At 43.7% G+C, this 18877-nt stretch overlaps 1 protein-coding gene across 1 annotated transcript; it reads right to left on the bottom strand.

Annotated features, from left to right (window-relative positions):
* On the bottom strand, positions 1436-3144 carry LOC109823454. The gene is made up of 6 exons (XM_020389739.1): positions 3000-3144; positions 2753-2887; positions 2042-2118; positions 1858-1939; positions 1688-1761; positions 1436-1540 (listed from the first exon to the last, which is right to left on the bottom strand). The coding sequence occupies exons 2-6, from the start codon at positions 2784-2786 to the stop codon at positions 1436-1438; spliced, it is 372 nt and encodes a 123-aa protein (XP_020245328.1). The 5' UTR covers positions 2787-2887; positions 3000-3144.

Here is an 18877-nt window from a genome sequence, read left to right as displayed (position 1 = left end):
ATAGTGCGACGACATACCAGATAAACACAGTTTATATATGAGGTGGATATCATTGATGAGCTTAGTTCAGTACTACATGAGGTAGTATGTCAATATTCCACATGTACAAGCTATTGAGTCAGATTTTAGGAGGCTTGATCTAGCCGTCCGTCGCGTACTAGGGTGCGATGAGGCTTGTGAGCTGTATTTCTAGGATGCCTATTTAGTAGTCCGTCCCGCACTCATGTTACGCACTAAGATCACGATGAGACAAATGAACCGTGTACACAGTTCAGGATATCTACAGGGTAGTCTGTTGCATTTAGACAATTACCTGATAGCCTAAGTATGGCAGATGTCGGTTATGAATACGACCTATTACTGAAAAATATGACAGAGATACGTTGCTTTTGAAAGTATACAAAATTATGTGTTGGTATTTTATTCTATCTCCCCAGTGATAGTGGAAGATATTATAAATACGATGTGTTGATGTCTTAATTCTTTTACTGCTTTCTTTACTTCTTAGTTGGGATCAATGATTAGAGATTCACAACTTGAGACATATGGTATATATATGAGGGTTTCCTTGTTTGGAAGATTCACAACTTGAGACATATGGTATATATATGAGGGTTTCCTTGTTTGGATTATTTCGCTCGACGTATCATTCTCGTGTTGTGGATTTTCAATTGTTGGTTCCATTAGATTATCTTTTCTTAGTTCGGTATTAATGTTTAGATATCTACAATTTGAGACTTATGGTATGTGTTCGCGGGAAAAATTGTTGCTTTCTTCATTGATTCCATCGATTACAAAAATCCGGTCTTTTTATAAGATCCGGTTACAATGAGATTAAAAAAGAAATAAAAAATTACAACTTTTCTTTTTCGAACAAATCGCGAGCTCCTGTTTTGCGGTCACTCGCTTTGGTGGGTTCTTCGCCTGCGCCGGGGTTTCACTAGTAGAAAAATGGGCATCCTTGACGAGCTTTCCCGTCAGGGATGCTATTTTTTCCGTCAGGGATACGTATCCTTGACGGCTTCCCATCAAGGATACGCCGTCAGTAAAAGTCCCGTCAGGGAAGAAACATCCCTAACTGGCGGCCGTCAATAATACTCATTACTGACACTACCACATAATTTGTCTATGGGGAAGGTTTATAACTGTCCCACTAGATAACAAAACCATCCTCATAGGCCTACGGGAACGGTTACTCATCCGATATCATTGCTGTTGTAGTCTTTGGTCTAACGTGATAGTTCATGATTCGAGTAGCGCGTTTGTGAATTGTTCACGTTTATAACATTGGGGACAGTTTAACTAATGGGACAATTCATATTTTACATATGGTAACAGTTACGTGGCAACAAGAACGGTTATAGTTTCAGTTACCGTGATGCTTATGCACCAAGGGTGACGGTTTTATTTATAACCTATGAAGACGGTTATGTATCTATGGGGATGGTTTTATTTGTGATCTACGCCAATAGTTTTTTTTACCAAAGAAGACGGTTATGTATCTATGGCACTGATTCCGCATATATTCAACTCGATTGATCTGCATAGAAACATGAAAAATAAACATTATAGCAGATGACTGGAATACAACAAGAAATAAAATATATTAACATTTCTTAAGTTTAAACAGGTGTATCTCTTGCAGATAAGAAGGCAAGAAAAAAGAATGAGAGAATCAAGTAGTTACCATTTGATCGGCAAGCATAAGTACTGTTTTTAGTGTGTTTCCGTTACTTGAATGTAGTACCAAGTCCATAAATGCTGCAGAGAGGAGAAAGTACCCAGTGAAAGTGTAAAACGACTGGCATCTATAAGCATCTTAGGACAACAAAGCTAATTATGGACATAAATACTTACATTGCAGATCAAGGCACTCATGCCATGGTTTGTCATATCTCACACGTAAAAGAAGCCAATGAGATGTCTGAAGGGAGATATCCTGATATGAAACATCTCAAGCATTAAAAATCAAGAAAAAAGTGAGACAATATATGGCCATATGCCTTAATACTGAGCTTATATCTTTAACAAAATGGCGTACCGGTACAATCAGGATTGCAGGATAAAGTGACAAGTGTGTCGCCATAACCCATCCAAAGGCTGCCAAGGGAACTATACCTGCAAACATGTAGAATTTGATTAAATGAATGAAAGATATTGCTCAACCTTCATAACAAGTGCAACCAAGATAAAACAGTTCTTTTCATGGTACATAAATGTGAATGGACGTTTCCAAATGACAATGCTTGAATTCCATGCATACTAAAACTAGTTTCTTTATCAAAGCATATGAAACTCTATGATTTCCCAATAGAAATACCTGTGTTTCTTGGAACAGCAAAAAAAATATTTTATCGCAAGTTTTAGGCTAAGCTACCTGGATCCATTTTCTTAATTTAGTTTCACTAAGGCTTCTCTCCTCAATTAATTTATCCACTACAATAGTCTTTTTAATTGCCTCATCCAAGTGACTTAGGCCTACCTTTAGTCTTCCTTGTTTATTAACAACTCCTATGACTTTCTTGTGACCACATTTTTGGCCACCATCGCATGTTCATACTAGTTTCCTGCTAACAGTAAGAATGGCCATAATGTAATGTAGTCAGAATAAGTAGGTTAGTTTCCTGAAAATAGACAAAAGACAATAAAATAAAATAAAACAAAATAAAATCAAGTCATAGAGAAATTCTGCATGATTGATACAAATAGCTGCATGACAAAAGGCCTGGCTTTGGAAAGTTTTGTTTCTTACGTGAACAAGCTCCATAGATGGCCAATACGACCATCAAATTGTCAATTGGTGATGTTGATGAGCCAACACAGGTGATTATTGCCAAAGGATTCCATAAGAATACAAGGGATGCCAAGTCTCAAGTGTCCAATTTCCCTGAGTACAGAAAAAAAGGTAAATTGAAGAGATCAATTCAACCAATTTGTTGGCAATAAACTGGAATATATATAGAAAACACACACACACATAAATTTGTTTGAGAACTTACCTAGGTAAATTGAAGACTTTAACAAAGTCAAGCTCCTAAGATTAGTCTTCATGTCATGTGTGCTTCCTACTGCAGACTATAAGAAAAAGTTGGTTTGGAAAATTATAGAACAGAACCCATGCAAAAGCACAGAAAGCTCATAGATTCAAATGTTAACGTAAAAAAATAAGCATGTTCCAATTCTTTTGCATTTGATATAGCCTTTACGCAACATTGTTTTTACATATCCCTTATAAATTATTGTTAATATTTCTTTGAAGGAAAAAAATAATAAAAGAGCATACTGCTCTTAGAAACAAATATAATTTAGGGGTTTTTGCTTTTAGACCCATTTGTTTACTCCCATTTATTTTTAAACCCATGTACTATTATTTGTATCTTTAAGCCCAATTCACATTTTGTATTTATTTTTAAACCCAATCTTCAAAATATAAAAATAAGTGGTTTTGGGTTTAAAGATAAATACAAAAGGTGAATTGGGCTTAAAGATACAAATAATAGTACTTGGGTTTAAAAATAAATGGGAGTAAACAAATGGGTCTAAAAGCAAAAACCCCTATAATTTATTCTAACAGCCTCCTTCCGTCTACGCAGAGTTATTCAACCTAGAAATTCAAATAAAAGGTATAAAAGGATAGTTTCACTTAACCACTTGTCCATATTAAACTCAAGTTGCTAGAGGATACATGTAAACAAATTCTTTATATACAAGAACAAAAATATGAGTGCACCAGCATTACCGCGTAAAATCAAAGAATCACAAATAGGATGACATTCTGTCATATCCTTTGCATTACCTTTTACAATGGTTATGCTAAGAGACAGAACTCACGTAAAAAATAAATCAATAAATCAAGCTTACCAGTAAAAAATATGTGTGGGTAGTCCATCAACTCTGCATGTTGAAGACAGATACTGAAATTAATTCCAGAATAACAAATCCTCTATAAACTAATAAATGATTTTAACTCCGAATAGAGTCTTGTGATTTTAATTTGACATAAACACACTATCTGTTAACATTGACGACAGTCTTTTTTGTCTTTGCAACTTTTTCATATAAAAATTTTAAGAAATGTAAATTTTAGGTATTTTAAATAAACCATGTATAGATAAGAACATAAAGCAACACTACTACTGTCTCTTACCTCTTCACAGTCAATGGCCCAAAAATCGACAGTAGCAAAGGGGAACCATGGTACATGGATCCTGGAGGAAAAGAAAAACAAAAATAGGTGTTGTGATGTTTCATATATTTTCTCAAAAATCCCATAACCCATGTCCCAAAACTTAACCAAATTGCGATATTTAAGCTCACCCCAGAACCAGAATCAAGAAATCGCCTGCGCAGAGCCCAATTGGACAACCAAGAGTAGGAAAACGACAGAGGGAGGCCGAGAACGAGGACATAGAGAAATGGGTCATGCACAATTCTCATGGCGAGGTCTCCTCGTCTTCGTCATCATCATCAGCCTTCCTCTTCTTCTCGCTCTACTCCGTCTCGTCCTCCAATGAATCCAGTTTCTTCTTCTCATTCTTCTTCTCGGACTTCAGCTCCTCGATCGCGTGCCCGTTCTCGGTGTCGAGATACATCGAGGTGATTCCGTCGAGGGGGCGGCGGGGTGGGTCGGCGAGAGAGAGAGGGGAGATGGGGGGAATTTTTCGCCGCGAGTAGGAGGGAGGAATTTGTGAAAGGGGGGAGGATTTTGTGTGTGTGTAGGGGGAGGGGGAATTTGAGAAGGGGGAAGTTTTTAACAAGGGGGGAATTTTCGCGGGGGAAAATTTTGGAACAGGGCAGCCAACATCGCTGACGGGCTACCCGTCAGTGATGTTCATATCCCGTCAGTGATGTTTGTATCGCTGACGGCTTTGAAAAATTTGTGACGGCAACATCGCTGACGGCTAATCCCGTCAGCGATATAAACATCGCTGACGGCATTATCCCGTCAGTGATGTTGCCGTCAACAAAACCTATTTTCCCACTAGTGAAATATGAATTAATAAAATCAAGAAATAAAACTAAGAATGAAAAGGAAATTTAAGAAAGTTAAGATGAAGGATTCAAAAGAGGTAAGAAATCTAGAATATAATCAACTAACCAATTTCAATTACAAAATATAAACTATTCTCTTTTTATCATATTTCAACTTAGATTTATTAAGCATAGATTATCAAACCATTTAAGGAAAGTGTAACCTATCAAATTATCATCTAAGCTAAAATTACTATTCATGATAAGAACAACAACATGATAATAATCCTAGAATTCATAAGCATAACCTATCAAACCATTTAAGATAAGCATAGATTATCAAATTCTTCTTCTACCGATTAGTTCTCTAGTTGATTATCCTAAACATGAACATTTTAAGTACAAGAGAATAATTCATACAATATAAAGGAAATTAGACTAGTTTCATACAATTCTAAGATTCCTACAAGAATTAAATTCACATCTTAAGAAATAAAAACAAGAAAAAGAACTAATTACAAAAATAAAAAGAAAAGAAAAATCTAAACTATGAACAAGAAATAAATCTAATTACAAAGAAAATAAAAATCTAAACTACAAAATAAATTGCAGAAATTAAATGCAAGAAAAATAAATCTACTCTACAAATTAAAGTGCAAAAAGAAATAAAAAAGACAAGAAAATAAATCTACACTACAAGCATGAATTTAAATCTAACTAATAAGCAATAATAAAGAAATTACTAAAAAGAAATAAAAGAGAAAAGAAATGCAAACCTTCAAATTGCTCTTCATCTCCATCCTCATCATTCAACAAGAGGAGAAAGAACAAATTTAAAGAGGAAAAAATTATTTTTATTAATTGCAACTAAAGTTACAATTTTTGGAAGGCCTTCTCAATTAAGAGTAGCCCTCCTCTCCAAAAGGAGTTTACAAAATTTTCACACCTCTAACCCCTCACTCTCTACCCCTATTTATAGTAATCTTCAATGAATATGAGCCATTGGATTTGTCTTGAGCCCCAAGCAACAATCTCCACCTTTGTGGAGTATTAAGAAGCAGTTTATACTCGTATACTTTTCGGAGTATTGATTCTTTCATTGCAACGCATTGATAGGCGTTGACCTAGGGTTACGTGTTGACCTTAGGGTTTTGAACGTCATACGTTGACTTTTTGATCACAACGCGTTGACTGGCGTTGACCTAGGGTTAGGCGTTTGACCGGCGTTTGACCGGCGTTGACCTTAGGGTTTTGAACGTCGTACGTTGACTTTTTGATCGCAACGTGTTGGCTGGCGTTGACCTAGGGTTACGCGTTGGCTGGCGTTGACCTTAGGGTTTTGAATGTCGTACGTTGACTTTTTGATCGCAACGCGTTGACTGGCGTTGACCTAGGGTTACGCGTTGACCGGCGTTGACCCTAGGGTTTCGAATGTCGTTGGATGCTCAAGTCACGAGACCAACTAATGAAGCTGATGCGTCAGTGACTCTCGTATTTATAGGATTTTTGGCAAACCCTCAGCCATCAATGAGTTTGATGAGCCTTTACCGACTACCGTTTGAGTCGGGCTAGCATGCGGATTGTTTAAGTCCGTTCCGCATGTGACGTTATGCTAAAAGAGTTAACTCTTTTAGTGCTACGACATTGAATACGTAGACTTCGTCTTTCTCACGGGAATAGACTACCCGGCGACGCGTGTTAGGCGTTGACTTTAGGATTTTTGGCTAATCCCCAGCCTTCAACGGATTTGATTAGCCTTTACCGACTACCGTTTGAGTCGGGCTAGCATGCGGATTGTCTAAATCCGTTCCGCATGTGACGTTGTGCTAAGAGAGTGAATTCTCTGAGACTTTGTGCTATGATGTCGAATACATAGGCTTCGCTATTGTTACGGGAATAGGCTACCCAGCAACGTGTATTAGACGCTGACTTATCCCTACTTAGGCTTCGGGATAAAATACCCCAGAATCGAACTCTGGTGTCTTTTTCTACGGAGAAAGACTAAACCGGCGACGCGTGTTAGGCGTCGGGCATATCCTTTCTTAGGATTCAGGATGAAATTCCCCATGCGTGTAAGGCATGGATTTTGGTGTTATTAATAACAACCTGTCACAATGTTGAATATGTGAACGGGTGTTCTTTTTAACGGTTAAGAACTAACCGGCAGCGCGGGTTAAGCGCAGACTTATCCTTGCTTAGGTTTCAGGATAGAATACCCCAGAATCGAACTCTGGTGTCTTTTTCTACGGAGAAAGACTAAACCGGCGACGCATGTTAGGCGTCGGCATATCCTTTCTTAGGATTCAGGATGAAATTCCCCATGCGTGTAAGGCATGGATTTTGGTGTTATTAATAACAACCTGTCACAATGTTGAATATGTGAACGGGTGTTCTTTTTAAACGGTTAAGAACTGACCGGCAGCGCGTGTCAGGCGCAGACTTATCCTTGCTTAGGTTTCAGGATAGAATACCCCAGAATCGAACTCTGGTGTCTTTTTGTGCAGAAAAAAGACTAAACCGGCAGCGCGTGTTAGGCGCAGACTTATCCCTGCTTAGGATTCGGGATAAACTTCCTAGGATGAATCCTGAATTCTTCGAAAAGGATTGGTATGGGGAAGGAAGAATTTTATATTCTATTCCCCGAACAAAGAAGGAAAGGAGACTCGAGGTGGGATCTCCACCCCCAGAATCCGGAAAGGTGAAACTAAGAGTGGGATCTCCACTCCGAGAATCAAAAAGATTCGGATAACCCTAACTGTCGGAAGGTTTGATTATCGAACTAAAGATGAATTTCTCGTTTATCGAGAATGAATCGTGGTTTTGGTCCTAACTGTAGGAAGGTTTGACCAAGTGGGAGGTTTGAGGTGACCCTAACTGTAGGAAGGTTTGATCACTCGATTTGAAAGTGGACCTCTCGTTCATTGGAGGAATCGAGAGGGGATTTTGACTGTGGTCCTAACTGTAAGAAGGTTTGACCAATCAGGAACTTTACGTCCAGACTCTAACAGAGAGAGTGTTGAGTGCACAGACACAGTGAGAACTTGAATGGGAGTCCTTATTCATTACATTGCTGTGGTTTTGGGAACTTCCCGTTACATAAATCGTCCACCCCCAGTTTCCTCTGCGGAACTGGTTCGGACATTATTATCAGTTAACTAACCGGGTTATCCTTAAGAATATTAGCTTAATATTCTCCAGGAACTTCCCGTCAAAAGTGGGGAAACAGTTTAGACTCATATACCTATTGGAGTATCAGGGAGTAGTTTAACCTCTTATACCGGTCGGAGGATTGAGAAACAGTTTATACTCGTATACTCTTTGGAGTTACCGGAAGCAGTTTATACTCTTATACCGGTCGGAGTTTTGCCGTTTTTATTTGGCTTACCTTAGCGTTATAACGCCGGCTTCGACCAAGGTCTGAATGCTATTCCTGAGAGCAAAGCAATCCTTGGTGGGATGAACAACCCTTCTGTGGTATGCACAGTACTTTGGGTCCGTAGTGTTATCAGCTTCCTCCTGATTCGTGATAGGTGGTAGCTTGATCTTGTTGCCTTCGAGGAGCGATTCGAAGATGGTTGGAACGTCTTCGTCCTTGAAGGAATACTCTCTCTGGAGTCTCGGACCCGAAGTCTTCTGCTGCCTTCGGGATTGCTGTTGTGACGCTTGATTAGCACCACCAGCAGCTGCAGGTGCTTTGCCCTTACCACGGGAAGCGAAGTTTGAGTCCAGCAGATTAACCGTCGGTTGGTTCCTTTCGGCCTTCTTCCTTTTAAGGAAGCGTTCGGCTTGTTCACCGCGCACCTTCAGATCCTTCCAAGTGTCAGACGGTGCTGTCCCCATTGCCTCCAATACGTCCAATGCGAGGTTGTTGTGGCAAGTCTGGAGAATGAATTCCTCGGTGATCGGGTCCCGGCAATTCATCGCCTTGTTCCGGAACCTTTTGACGAAGGTGTCGACTAACTCCCCGTCTTTTTGTTTCTCGTCGAGCAACGATCCGATAGAGATCTCGGTGTCGTCGTCGAAGAAATTTGCAAGGAACTTCGTCTCCATGTCATCCCAGCTGTTCACGCTTCCTGGCTTGAGGCGACGATACCAATCGAAGGCAGCTCCGCGAAGAGTGCCGACGAATGACCGCACCATCAGAGGCTCGTTCCCAGAGATAGCACCCAGGTGCGATTTGAAATAAATCAAATGCTGGGTGGGGGAACCCCTTCCATCGAACGGCGTGAAGTTGATTAGACTAAACTTCGCCGGATAGGGGATTGATTCCCATTCCCTCGGGTATGGACAAGGAATGCCCGTTTTCTTTACCTCTTGAGCAGACAGCAACGTATTGATTTTACTCTCGAGGCTTTTGATCTTCAAGTCTTCACTTGTATCCCCGTTGGCATCCTCACTACCACCCCCTGCATTGATGGGAGGGTTATTGGCATTGTGAGCTTCATCCCCATCCGCGTGCTCCTTTTCCTGAGCAACCTGGTTACGGTGGCTTGGTTCACCTTGTTGGTTCCTGAATGCTTGGATTTGCTGTTCATGCATCTCTCTCATCTGCTGCATGGCCGTCTCCATCTCGAATTTAAAACTTTCTTTCTGCTTAGCCAAAGCGTCTTCAAGCATTTTGGCCATTTCTTCCGCGCCTATCATGAATGACTCGCGGGGTTGTCCTTCGCTGGACACTGTATTGTCCGATGCGACAGCAGAGCAGGAATCCGATTCTTCATCTTCCGAAGGCAATCTTATCCGAACCCTACCATAAGTTCCTCGTGCGATGGCTCCGGACTGCAGACGGGTTACACGCCGGGACGCTTCCAGAAACGATTTGAGATCAATCTGTGTCGATGTCTCTTTGCTGGTCATGTTGGCGGTGACCTTCGGAAATTCTCCATCCTTAACCACTGTTCTTCTTTGCCGGAAGCGCCTATGCCTTGGTTTTGGCGTTTCGGTGCCGAGCCTTTCGAACACTGAAATTCTCTCGGGGACTCCCTTGATGCAGTTGCATTGAGACAGTACTACCCGAATGAGCTTGGCACATGGGCACTGAGTTTCGAGCCCTTGAGGGCTTCTTTTTCTTGTTTTGTTCGTACCCCCAGCACGATAGTACAACTCGTCCATTTGATCGGAGTAACCTATCGCGTGTTGGCATGATTTCCCAGGTATAACGTTATCATCCTCGGATGACAACGTTTCCTTCTGAGAGCAAACTGCCTTATTTGGACTTCCGAGAGTCACTCGCCTCGAAACACGCCTTTGTAGACATGAATTCTCAGCGGGCTCCCGAACTTCGATGCGCAAGGTAGTGCGCTTGGGTGCCGTAAACTCTTTGTCATGTTGAGGGTTGTGTCGACCCCCAGCATGTTGATTAGTTCGGAGCCTCTTCATCGGGCCCGAGCGTTCATGGACTTCGTTGCGCTCGTCGGGAATTGGACCGAGGCGCTCCAAGATTGACCTCCTTCCTCGGGATGGTTCGGGAGGTTGAACTCGTTTTGAAGGCTGTAAAGGTCGATCCTCGGCCTGACTCACCACTTTGGACTTTGGCCTCCATATTTTGTGAGTTAGTGGTGATTTCTTGGCTACTCCATTCTGCCACCTTCTACGGGCTTCTTGAACTTGAGCTCGTGCTTGTGCTGAGAGTGCGCGGCGCTTCTGAATGCGATCCTCCAGCGTTGAACGGTTCCGTTTGACACGGATCCATTCGTTCGTTGGTGGCTTGGAGGAGTTGCCATTCATTGGTTGTTGAGGTCGTTCGCCTCTTCTGTTCTTCAGATCCGTGTTGTAACGGATCCCGTCCACAGATTCCATTGCCTTTGCGATTTGTTTCGCAAGGCGCTGACGTTGCCTTTGGCGGGCTCTCTTTGAGAGAGTCACTACGCCCTCGGCAACGGAAGATTCGGCCAGAGCAGATCTGACCTGGTTGGAAGGAGAGATCTCACCCGATGCAGCTTCGGCATCAAACGGGGCGAGATCTTCGTTGGCAGCTTCAACTTCTTCGTACCAACGAAGTTTTCTCTTGGAAGAGAGCTTTGGAGACTTGGACTTGCGAGGGGAGGTGGATTCGGACGAGGATGACAGATACTCCTCGAACTTTTGTTGGTCGAATTCGTACTCGACCTCCTCCTCGACCGGGATCGGGATCCGCGGCTGCGACGCGACAGCTTCGGCAGTAAAGCTGTTGGCTCCCACTGTGGTCGCCAGATTGTTCGCGGGAAAAATCGTAGCTTTCTTCATTGTTGATATCATTGCTATCTCAGTTAACAACTTTATGCGTTACAAAGATCCGGTCTTTTTATAAGATCCGGTTACAATGAAAAATCAAAGAAAACAAAGTAAAGATTACAATTTTCCTTATTTGTCGAACTAATCGCGAGCTCCTGTTTTGCGGTCGCTCGCTTTGGTGGGTTCTTTGCCTGCGCCGGGGTTATTTGCCGTGGACCACCGCGTGATCTCGATCCGGTCGGATCTACACGATATGACGGGTAATATTCCACCAAGGGAATAATAGCCGGGAGGGATTGTTTCACCAAGGAAACAACCGCTCGAATCTCGGGATCTAAGAACCAAGCTTAGATCCGGAGTGTGATCGTGTAGATCTCAAATCCAATCCTCTCGAACTCCTGCCTTATTTGGCGTTGGTGATCGCCGAGCACCGGATCTGAAAGTCCAAGTCTCCAAGCCTTCAAAGTTGTGATCTTTTTTAGATCTGAGTCTTCAATCCAGCAGGGCTTCGCCTCTCTCCAAAATTTCCAACCTCTGAAACAAATGAGCACAAGGCCTATTTATAGGCACTCAGAACTGTGCATTTGCACAGTTCTGAGCCTAGCCACCCATGGGTGGCTCGGCCTTGGCCGAGCCACCTCAGGGTGGCTCGGCCTTGGCCGAGATTGGTCTTCACGAGCTTTGATAGGATCTTGATGATCGTCTTGTTAAACGCCTCAGCTAATCCATTCGCAGCGGGGTAATAAGCTGTTGACAAAACATCTTCAATTTTAAACTTGTCACAAAACCTGACGAAGGCGTTGCTTATGAATTGTGGACCGTTGTCATGAATGATCCGTCTTGGCACGCCGTGTCTGTATATGACATGATGTTTGATGAAATTGATGACGTTGTTCGTCTTCACTTCTCTAAGTGGAATCGCTTCAGCCCACTTTGAAAAGTAATCCGCGATTACGAGAATGAATCGATCGCCTTTGACTGAAGGGGGAAAAATAGAACCGACAATGTCCATACCCCATGTCTCGAACGGCCAAGATGTGGTTGACGTGTGCAACTGCTCTGGTGGTTGATGCATATAATTTGCATGTATTTGACAAGCATGACACTCTCGGGCGTATTCGATTGCGTCACGAACCATTGTCGGCCAAAAATATCCCATTCTTCTGATGCGATCATACAGTTTGGGACCAGGCTGATGCGCACCACATTCTCCTTCGTGTGCTTCCTTAAGAACTTCTTCTGCTTCTTTGTTCGAAAGGCATCGGAGTAACAAACCATCGTACCCATTGTTGGCAAAAAATATCCCATTCTCCTGATGCGATCATACAGTTTGGGACCGGGCTGATGCGCACCGCATTCTCCTTCGTGTGCTTCCTTAAGAACTTCCTCTGCTTCTTTGTTCGAAAGGCATTGGAGTAACAAACGATCGTACTCTCTACGGTATAACGTATGGGTCTCGATATTATAGAAGAATCTTGGTGCTCTTCGGCGGATTGATTCCCTTTCCTTTACATCCTCTGGCAAAACACCATATTGGACGTAGTCAATGATAGGAAAACGCCAATCTCGGGACTCAGACCCAATTTGAGTTGAATTCACCTCCTTGGCGCTTATGTTTCCGTTATCTTCCTCTTCAATATCCATATCGTATATGGGTATGCAGAGCTGATGCGTCCTCACTGTGACTAACAGCTCAGTTTTGGGAGGCTGCGCAAGTGATACCGCTAGTGCTGCCAGTGCATCCGCATAAGCGTTCTAGAGATGAGGGATGTATTCAATAAAGAATTCTTCAAAAGAATCTGCAATTTTGATGGCCTCCTGGTGGTACGGGATCAGGTCTTGGTTCCTAACTTCATACTCTCCACGGACTTGGTTGACTATCAATTGGGAATCCCCAAAAGCTTCGAAATATTCGACCCCCAGCTCCTTAGCGAAACTGAGTCCAATGAGAAGTCAGTGAATAAGCCCGAGGAATTACATGCTTCCCCGGGGAAATTAAGACAACTCCAACTCCGGAGGAAACTGTAGAACCTTCCGGGGTTATTGCCCTATTAACTGCCCTCGAAGCACCATCGAAATATAATTGCCATACTTGTTGGTGCGACATAGTGTTAACCTCGTGGGTTTCATCCGACAAATTATCATATACTTCTGCCGTATCCGTGGTCGGGTTTGCCGCCAAAAGATCGCAAATCGCTTGTCCTTTAATCGACTTCTGTTGCTTGAAGTGCAAATCATATTGGGACAAGAGAAGGGCCCACTTCGCTAACCGCCAATTCATAGAGGTCGGTTGCGTCATAAATACCCGTACTGGATTAACGTTGTTGGAAATGACGTAAATCGTCTGTCCAACCAAGTAATGCCGCATCTTTTGCATTGCGAATACCAATGCGAGGCATTCTTTCTCAATCATCGGATATCGAGACTCGGCGCCTATCAAGGTCCGACTTAGGTAATAGACTGCCTGTTCGTGACCATTATCATCGTCTTGTTCTAGTAAGGCACTTATCGAGTGGTTCATCGTCTTGAGATAAATCAAGAACGGTCTACCTGATTTTGGTGCAACGAGAACAGGAGGATTCATCAGATATGTTTTGATATCTTCGAATGCTTTTTGGCAGGCGTCGTCCCAAATAAATGACACACCTTTCTTGTTCAGTTTAGAGAATGGTTAGCACTTCCCAGAAAGGTTTGAGATGAACCGCCGGATGTAAGCTAAACGCCCTTGCAATCCTCTGAGTTCTCTTAGATTTCTAGGGGGTTGCAGTTCATGTATCGCCTTCACCTTATCAGGATCGATATGTATACCTTTAGTGGTGACGACGAATCCAAGGAATTTTCCGCTGGACATTCCAAGGAAGGATTTGGTGGGGTTCATCTTCAATTGATGACTCCGCATGAGTTCGAACATCGTCTTCAAGTCCTTGATGTGATCTTCTTTGTTGCGGCTTTTTACAACCAAATCATCAACGTAGCATTCGACTGTTTTCCTGAGATGTTCTTGGAAAATCATAGTCATTGCCCGCTGGTACATGGCGCCTACATTCTTTAGTCCGAAAGGCATTACGGTGTTGCAAAAGACACCGAGGGGCGTTCTGAACGCTGTATGCTTCTCGTCATCTGGGTGCATCTTGATTTGGTTATATCCTGAAAAACCATCCATGAAAGACATTCTCTCAAATCCACATGTATTGTCGATAATGACATCTGTGATTGGGAGAGGAAAGTCGTCTTTTGGACATGCCGTATTCAGGTCCCTGAAGTCGATGCAAATCCTGATTTTACCGTTCTTCTTCATGACTGGAACAATATTGGCTAACCAGTCTGGATGTTGCTCCTCTCGGATAAATCCTGATTCGATCAACTTCTTAACCTCTGCCTCAATGGCTTCCATAATCTGCGGACGAAACCGTCTTTGCTGTTGCTTGACAGGTTTGGCATCCGGCTTGATATCGAGGCGGTGCATTGCGACATTGGGGTCGAGCCCTGGCATGTCTTCATAATTCCATGCGAAGACGTCGATATATTCCCTGATGAGAGCAATCAATTCCTCCTTCTCATCTGGGGGAAGACTGTCGCTGATGAATATAGGCTTTGGGTTAGCTTCATCACCCATGTTAATCTGGACTATTTTATCTTCAGTGGGTGGTTCTCTTTGCTCGAACCTATCACCATACTGCATATTCAGATGGTGAACCCACGGGTCTTCCCATGTTGGCATTTGATCGTCGTCTTCCAGGGTGGATGGATCGGCTGTAGCCATATTTATGGGGAGCTTTTTCCTTTACCGTAAATCACTTCTTTTGCGCCTCTTATTTTGTTCGGGACGACCATGGTTGTTCCGAAAGAATGCTGGAGGCGTTCCTTTGTTATATAGGACGATCGAAGCGGCATATACAAATCGGGATTATCGTACAATTCTTTTATCACATCATCAAGAGACAGGGAGTACTCTAAATCGTTATTTATTTCATTATTGGCAAGTTGCCAGTTACAACTGCCCTCTGACGTTTGTTCATCGTCAAGGTTGATTACAAAGGGTACAATGTCGTTTAAAACATAACCTCCATTGTAATCAAATCCGGCTTCGGTATCAGCTTCTTCTCCGCTGTCCGTGCCATGGGCCGATGATTCAGTATCGGATTCGTTACCATAAAGGAGAGAATCAGTGAAATAATTCTCATACCCTTTAAATGGTTGCTTATCCGCGACCACCGTTCTAACCCTATTATCAGCGTCAACATATTTCAAAGACTGATGGAGAGTTGAGGGGATTATAACGTTACTATGGATCCAAGGCCGACCCAATAGTAAGTTATATGAAGTTTCGGCATCGATCACATAACATGTGACTTCTGTCTTCAAATCTCCCATTTGACACTTTACCCGGATTTTACTCAAGGGTCTTGACCCGCTAGTGTTGAATCCATAGATAACAGTGCCTGTGGACGCCAACTTGCTAACTGGAATACCGAGGAAATGCATCAAGCGAAGCGGCATAATACTCACAGCAGAACCCGGATCCACTTGGATTCGGTTGACTTTACTGGAGCCGATGTACCCGATGAAGTATAGCGGTCGATCGTGGTTCGAATTCTTCGTCTGCATATCCTCTTTGGTGAAAGTAATGCAGGGAAGGTTCTTAGTCGCTATATTGCATTGTTGACTCAGTGGTTCTGGCTCTTCAGGCACCAGCTTAATTTGAGTTAGAAACACCTCTGAATTGGCCAAAGCTTCTTGCAAGGCCTCCCTGGTTTCCTTGGACAACCGCAGCAACTCATACAGCGTTATCTGTGCTGGAATGTTGGCTAGTTGAGCCATTATATCGAAGACTTGTGGAGTCTTCGAGCTTTCTGGTTTGTCTCTTCCAATCGGGCGACTGAAACGAGACTGCTTCGGATTCTGAACCTCCTGGGGATTCTTCTCTTTCGATTTATTCACCGTCTGTCGTCGAGCCTCTTCGCCCGGTGTAGGACTCGTAATCACCCCCATCTCCGTGAGAGTTTTGGCTAGTCCCCGTTTATTCACCCCTTGCTCACTAGGTGGTGGATAGTTGTAGTGATACTCCCCTGCTCACTAGGTGGCGGATAATTGTATTGATACTCATTTCCGCTTCTAGTGGCGAAGACTTCTTGTTCTTCTTCGGAGAGCGGGAAAGTAGGAGCTTCATCGCCATCCTCCTCGAAGATTGCGGATGTAGCATTGCAGGACTTGCTTTTACCCTTTCTTCTCGAGGAAGTCGCCCACTGTTCATCTTCAATGAGATCGGGATGAACCCAGAAGATTTCGCCGTTTGAGGCTGTGTGTGGCACAAGTCCTTTTTGGCGCTATCCATGTGGGTCATCGTTCACTGTCTTCATTCCTACTTTGGTGATGCGCTCTGGTTTGAAACAACACTGCGTTCGCTCCGACATTCTTGGACGGCTTCGGGGTTATGACGCCTACATCAATTAGCGTCTGGATCTTGTCCTTGAGGTGGTAGCACGACTTGGTAGGATGATGGACCGCTCTATGGTATGCGCAATACTTCGGATCCGTCACTTTGCTAGCCCCTTCTTGATCCACGATCGCCGGCAGCTGGATTTTGTTATTCTCCAACAGGTACTTAAAGATGCCAGGAACTTTGTCATCTTTAAAGGAATACACTTTAGGAAACCTCGGCTCCGAAGATTTCTGCTTCTGAGGCCGTTGTTGCCATTGCCCCCGAGATTGGTGTGGTGCTCGTTAGTGCGGCTGTTGCTGAGGTTGCAATTAGAAAGTTTGATTAGCATCAACTGCATTAGCATGTGCCTTACCTTTCCCCCGTGGGACGAAATTCTGTTGCGGAGCATTTTCAGATCTTTCCATGTCTTGGACGGTGCTGTCCCCATTGCTTCCAACACGTCCAGTGCGAGGTTGTTGTGGCAAGTCTGGAGAATAAACTCCTCAGTGATTGGGTCCCGGTAGTTCATCGCCTTGTTCCGGAACCTATTGACGAAGGTGTCAACCAATTCCCCGTCCTTTTGTTTCTCGTCAAGCAATGACCCGATGGATATCTCGGTGTCGTCGTCGAAGAAGTTAGCAAGGAACTTCCCGTCCTTTTGTTTCTCGTCAAGCAATGACCCGATGGATATCTCGGTGTCGTCGTCGAAGAAGTTAGCAAGGAACTTAGTCTCCATGTCATCCCAGTTGTTCACGCTTCCTGGCTTGAGGCGACGATACCAATCGAAGGCGGCTCCACGAAGAGTGCCAACGAAGGACCATACCATCAGAGGCTCATTACCAGAGATAACCCCCAGGTGTGATTTGAAGTAAATCAAATGTTGAGTAGGTGAACCCATCCCATTAAACAGCGTGAAGTTAATTAGATTGAACTTCGCCGGATATAGGAACGATTCCCATTCTCTTGGGTATGGACAAGGAATGCCTGTTTTCTTCGTCTCTTGAGCGGAAATCAATGTATTGATTTTGCTCTCGAGATTTTTAATCTTCAAGTTTTCACCTGTGTTTTCGCTAGCATTCTCGTTACCACCCCCTGTATTGACGGGAGGATTATTGGCATTATGAGTCTCATTCGCATTTGTGTCCTCATCTTCCAGATTAACCGGGTTACGACGACTTGGCTCGCCTTGCTGGTTCGTCAATGCTTGGATTTGTTGGTCATGCATTTCTCTCATGTTCTGCATGGCCATCTGCATTTCGAACCTGAAGCTCTCTAAGGCGTCTTCCAGCATTTTGGCCACTTGCTCCGCACTTATCATAAGTGCCTCGCGGGGTTGTCCCTCGCTGGATACCGTATTATCTGATGCAACCGCGGAGCCGTCATCAGATTCTTCATCTTCTGAAGGGAGTCTTGTCCGAACCCTACCATAGGTTGCTCGCTTGATGGTTCCGGACTGCAGACGGGTTATAGGCCGGGATGCTTTCAGAATCGACTCGAGATTATCCCGTGCCGATGTCCTCTTGCTGGTCATATTGGTGGTGACCCTCAGAAATTCTCCATCTTCAACCATCGTTCTTCTTCATCAAAAACACCTAGGCCTTGGTTTTGGCATTTCGGTACTAAGTCTTTCGAAAACCGAAACTCTTTCAGGGACTGTATTGGTGTAGTTGCACTCCGACAACACTGCCCGAATGAGTTTGGAATAGGGGCATTGGGTCTCTAGTCCTCGAGGACTCCTCTTCTTGGTTTTTCTCGTACTCCCATCACGATAGTACAACTCGTCAGTTTGACAATCGGAGTAACCTATCGTGTGTGGGCACGACTTCTCAAGTATAACGTTATCGTCATCAGACGATAATGTTTCCTTCTGAGGGCGGACTGCCTTCTTCGAGCTTTCAAAAGTCACGCGGCTCGAGACATGCCCTTTTGGGCGTGAGTTCTCAGCGGGCTCATGGACTTCGATGCGCAAATTGGCGCGCACAGCTGCCTTGAACTCCTTGTTGTGCTGAAGGTGGTGGCGACCCCCAGCATGTTGAGTCGTTCGGGGCTTTTTCATCGGGCCCAAACGTTCTTGAACTGGAGCTTTGCCTCTCTCATCGTGAATTGGACCAAGGCGCTCCAAAATTGGCTTCTTTCTTCGGGATGATTCTGCATGATCTCCCGGAGAAGCTGCTGGAATTATCGGCGATATGGGTTGTTTCGCCGGGGGTTGAACTTTGGTTGGAGGCTGCTTCGGCCTCCACACTTGGCGGGTTGATGGCGGCTTTTTGG

The sequence above is a fragment of the Asparagus officinalis genome, chromosome 9 (genome assembly GCF_001876935.1).
Source record: "Asparagus officinalis chromosome 9, Aspof.V1, whole genome shotgun sequence".
Taxonomy (NCBI): Eukaryota; Viridiplantae; Streptophyta; class Magnoliopsida; order Asparagales; family Asparagaceae; genus Asparagus; species Asparagus officinalis.
Note: the sequence above shows the minus strand (reverse complement) of the source record. Positions and strands in the feature narration are given on the sequence as shown.

Coding starts and splice junctions, on each gene's coding strand:
- LOC109823454 (XM_020389739.1), bottom strand. CDS start 2,786: ATGGTCGTATTGGCCATCTATGGAGCTTGTTCAC. Junction 1,762..1,857: donor TGAGTGCCTTGATCTGCAAT/GTAAGTATTTAT, acceptor TCCTCTCTGCAG/CATTTATGGACTTGGTACTA. Junction 1,541..1,687: donor TTATGCTTGCCGATCAAATG/GTAACTACTTGA, acceptor GTTTCTATGCAG/ATCAATCGAGTTGAATATAT.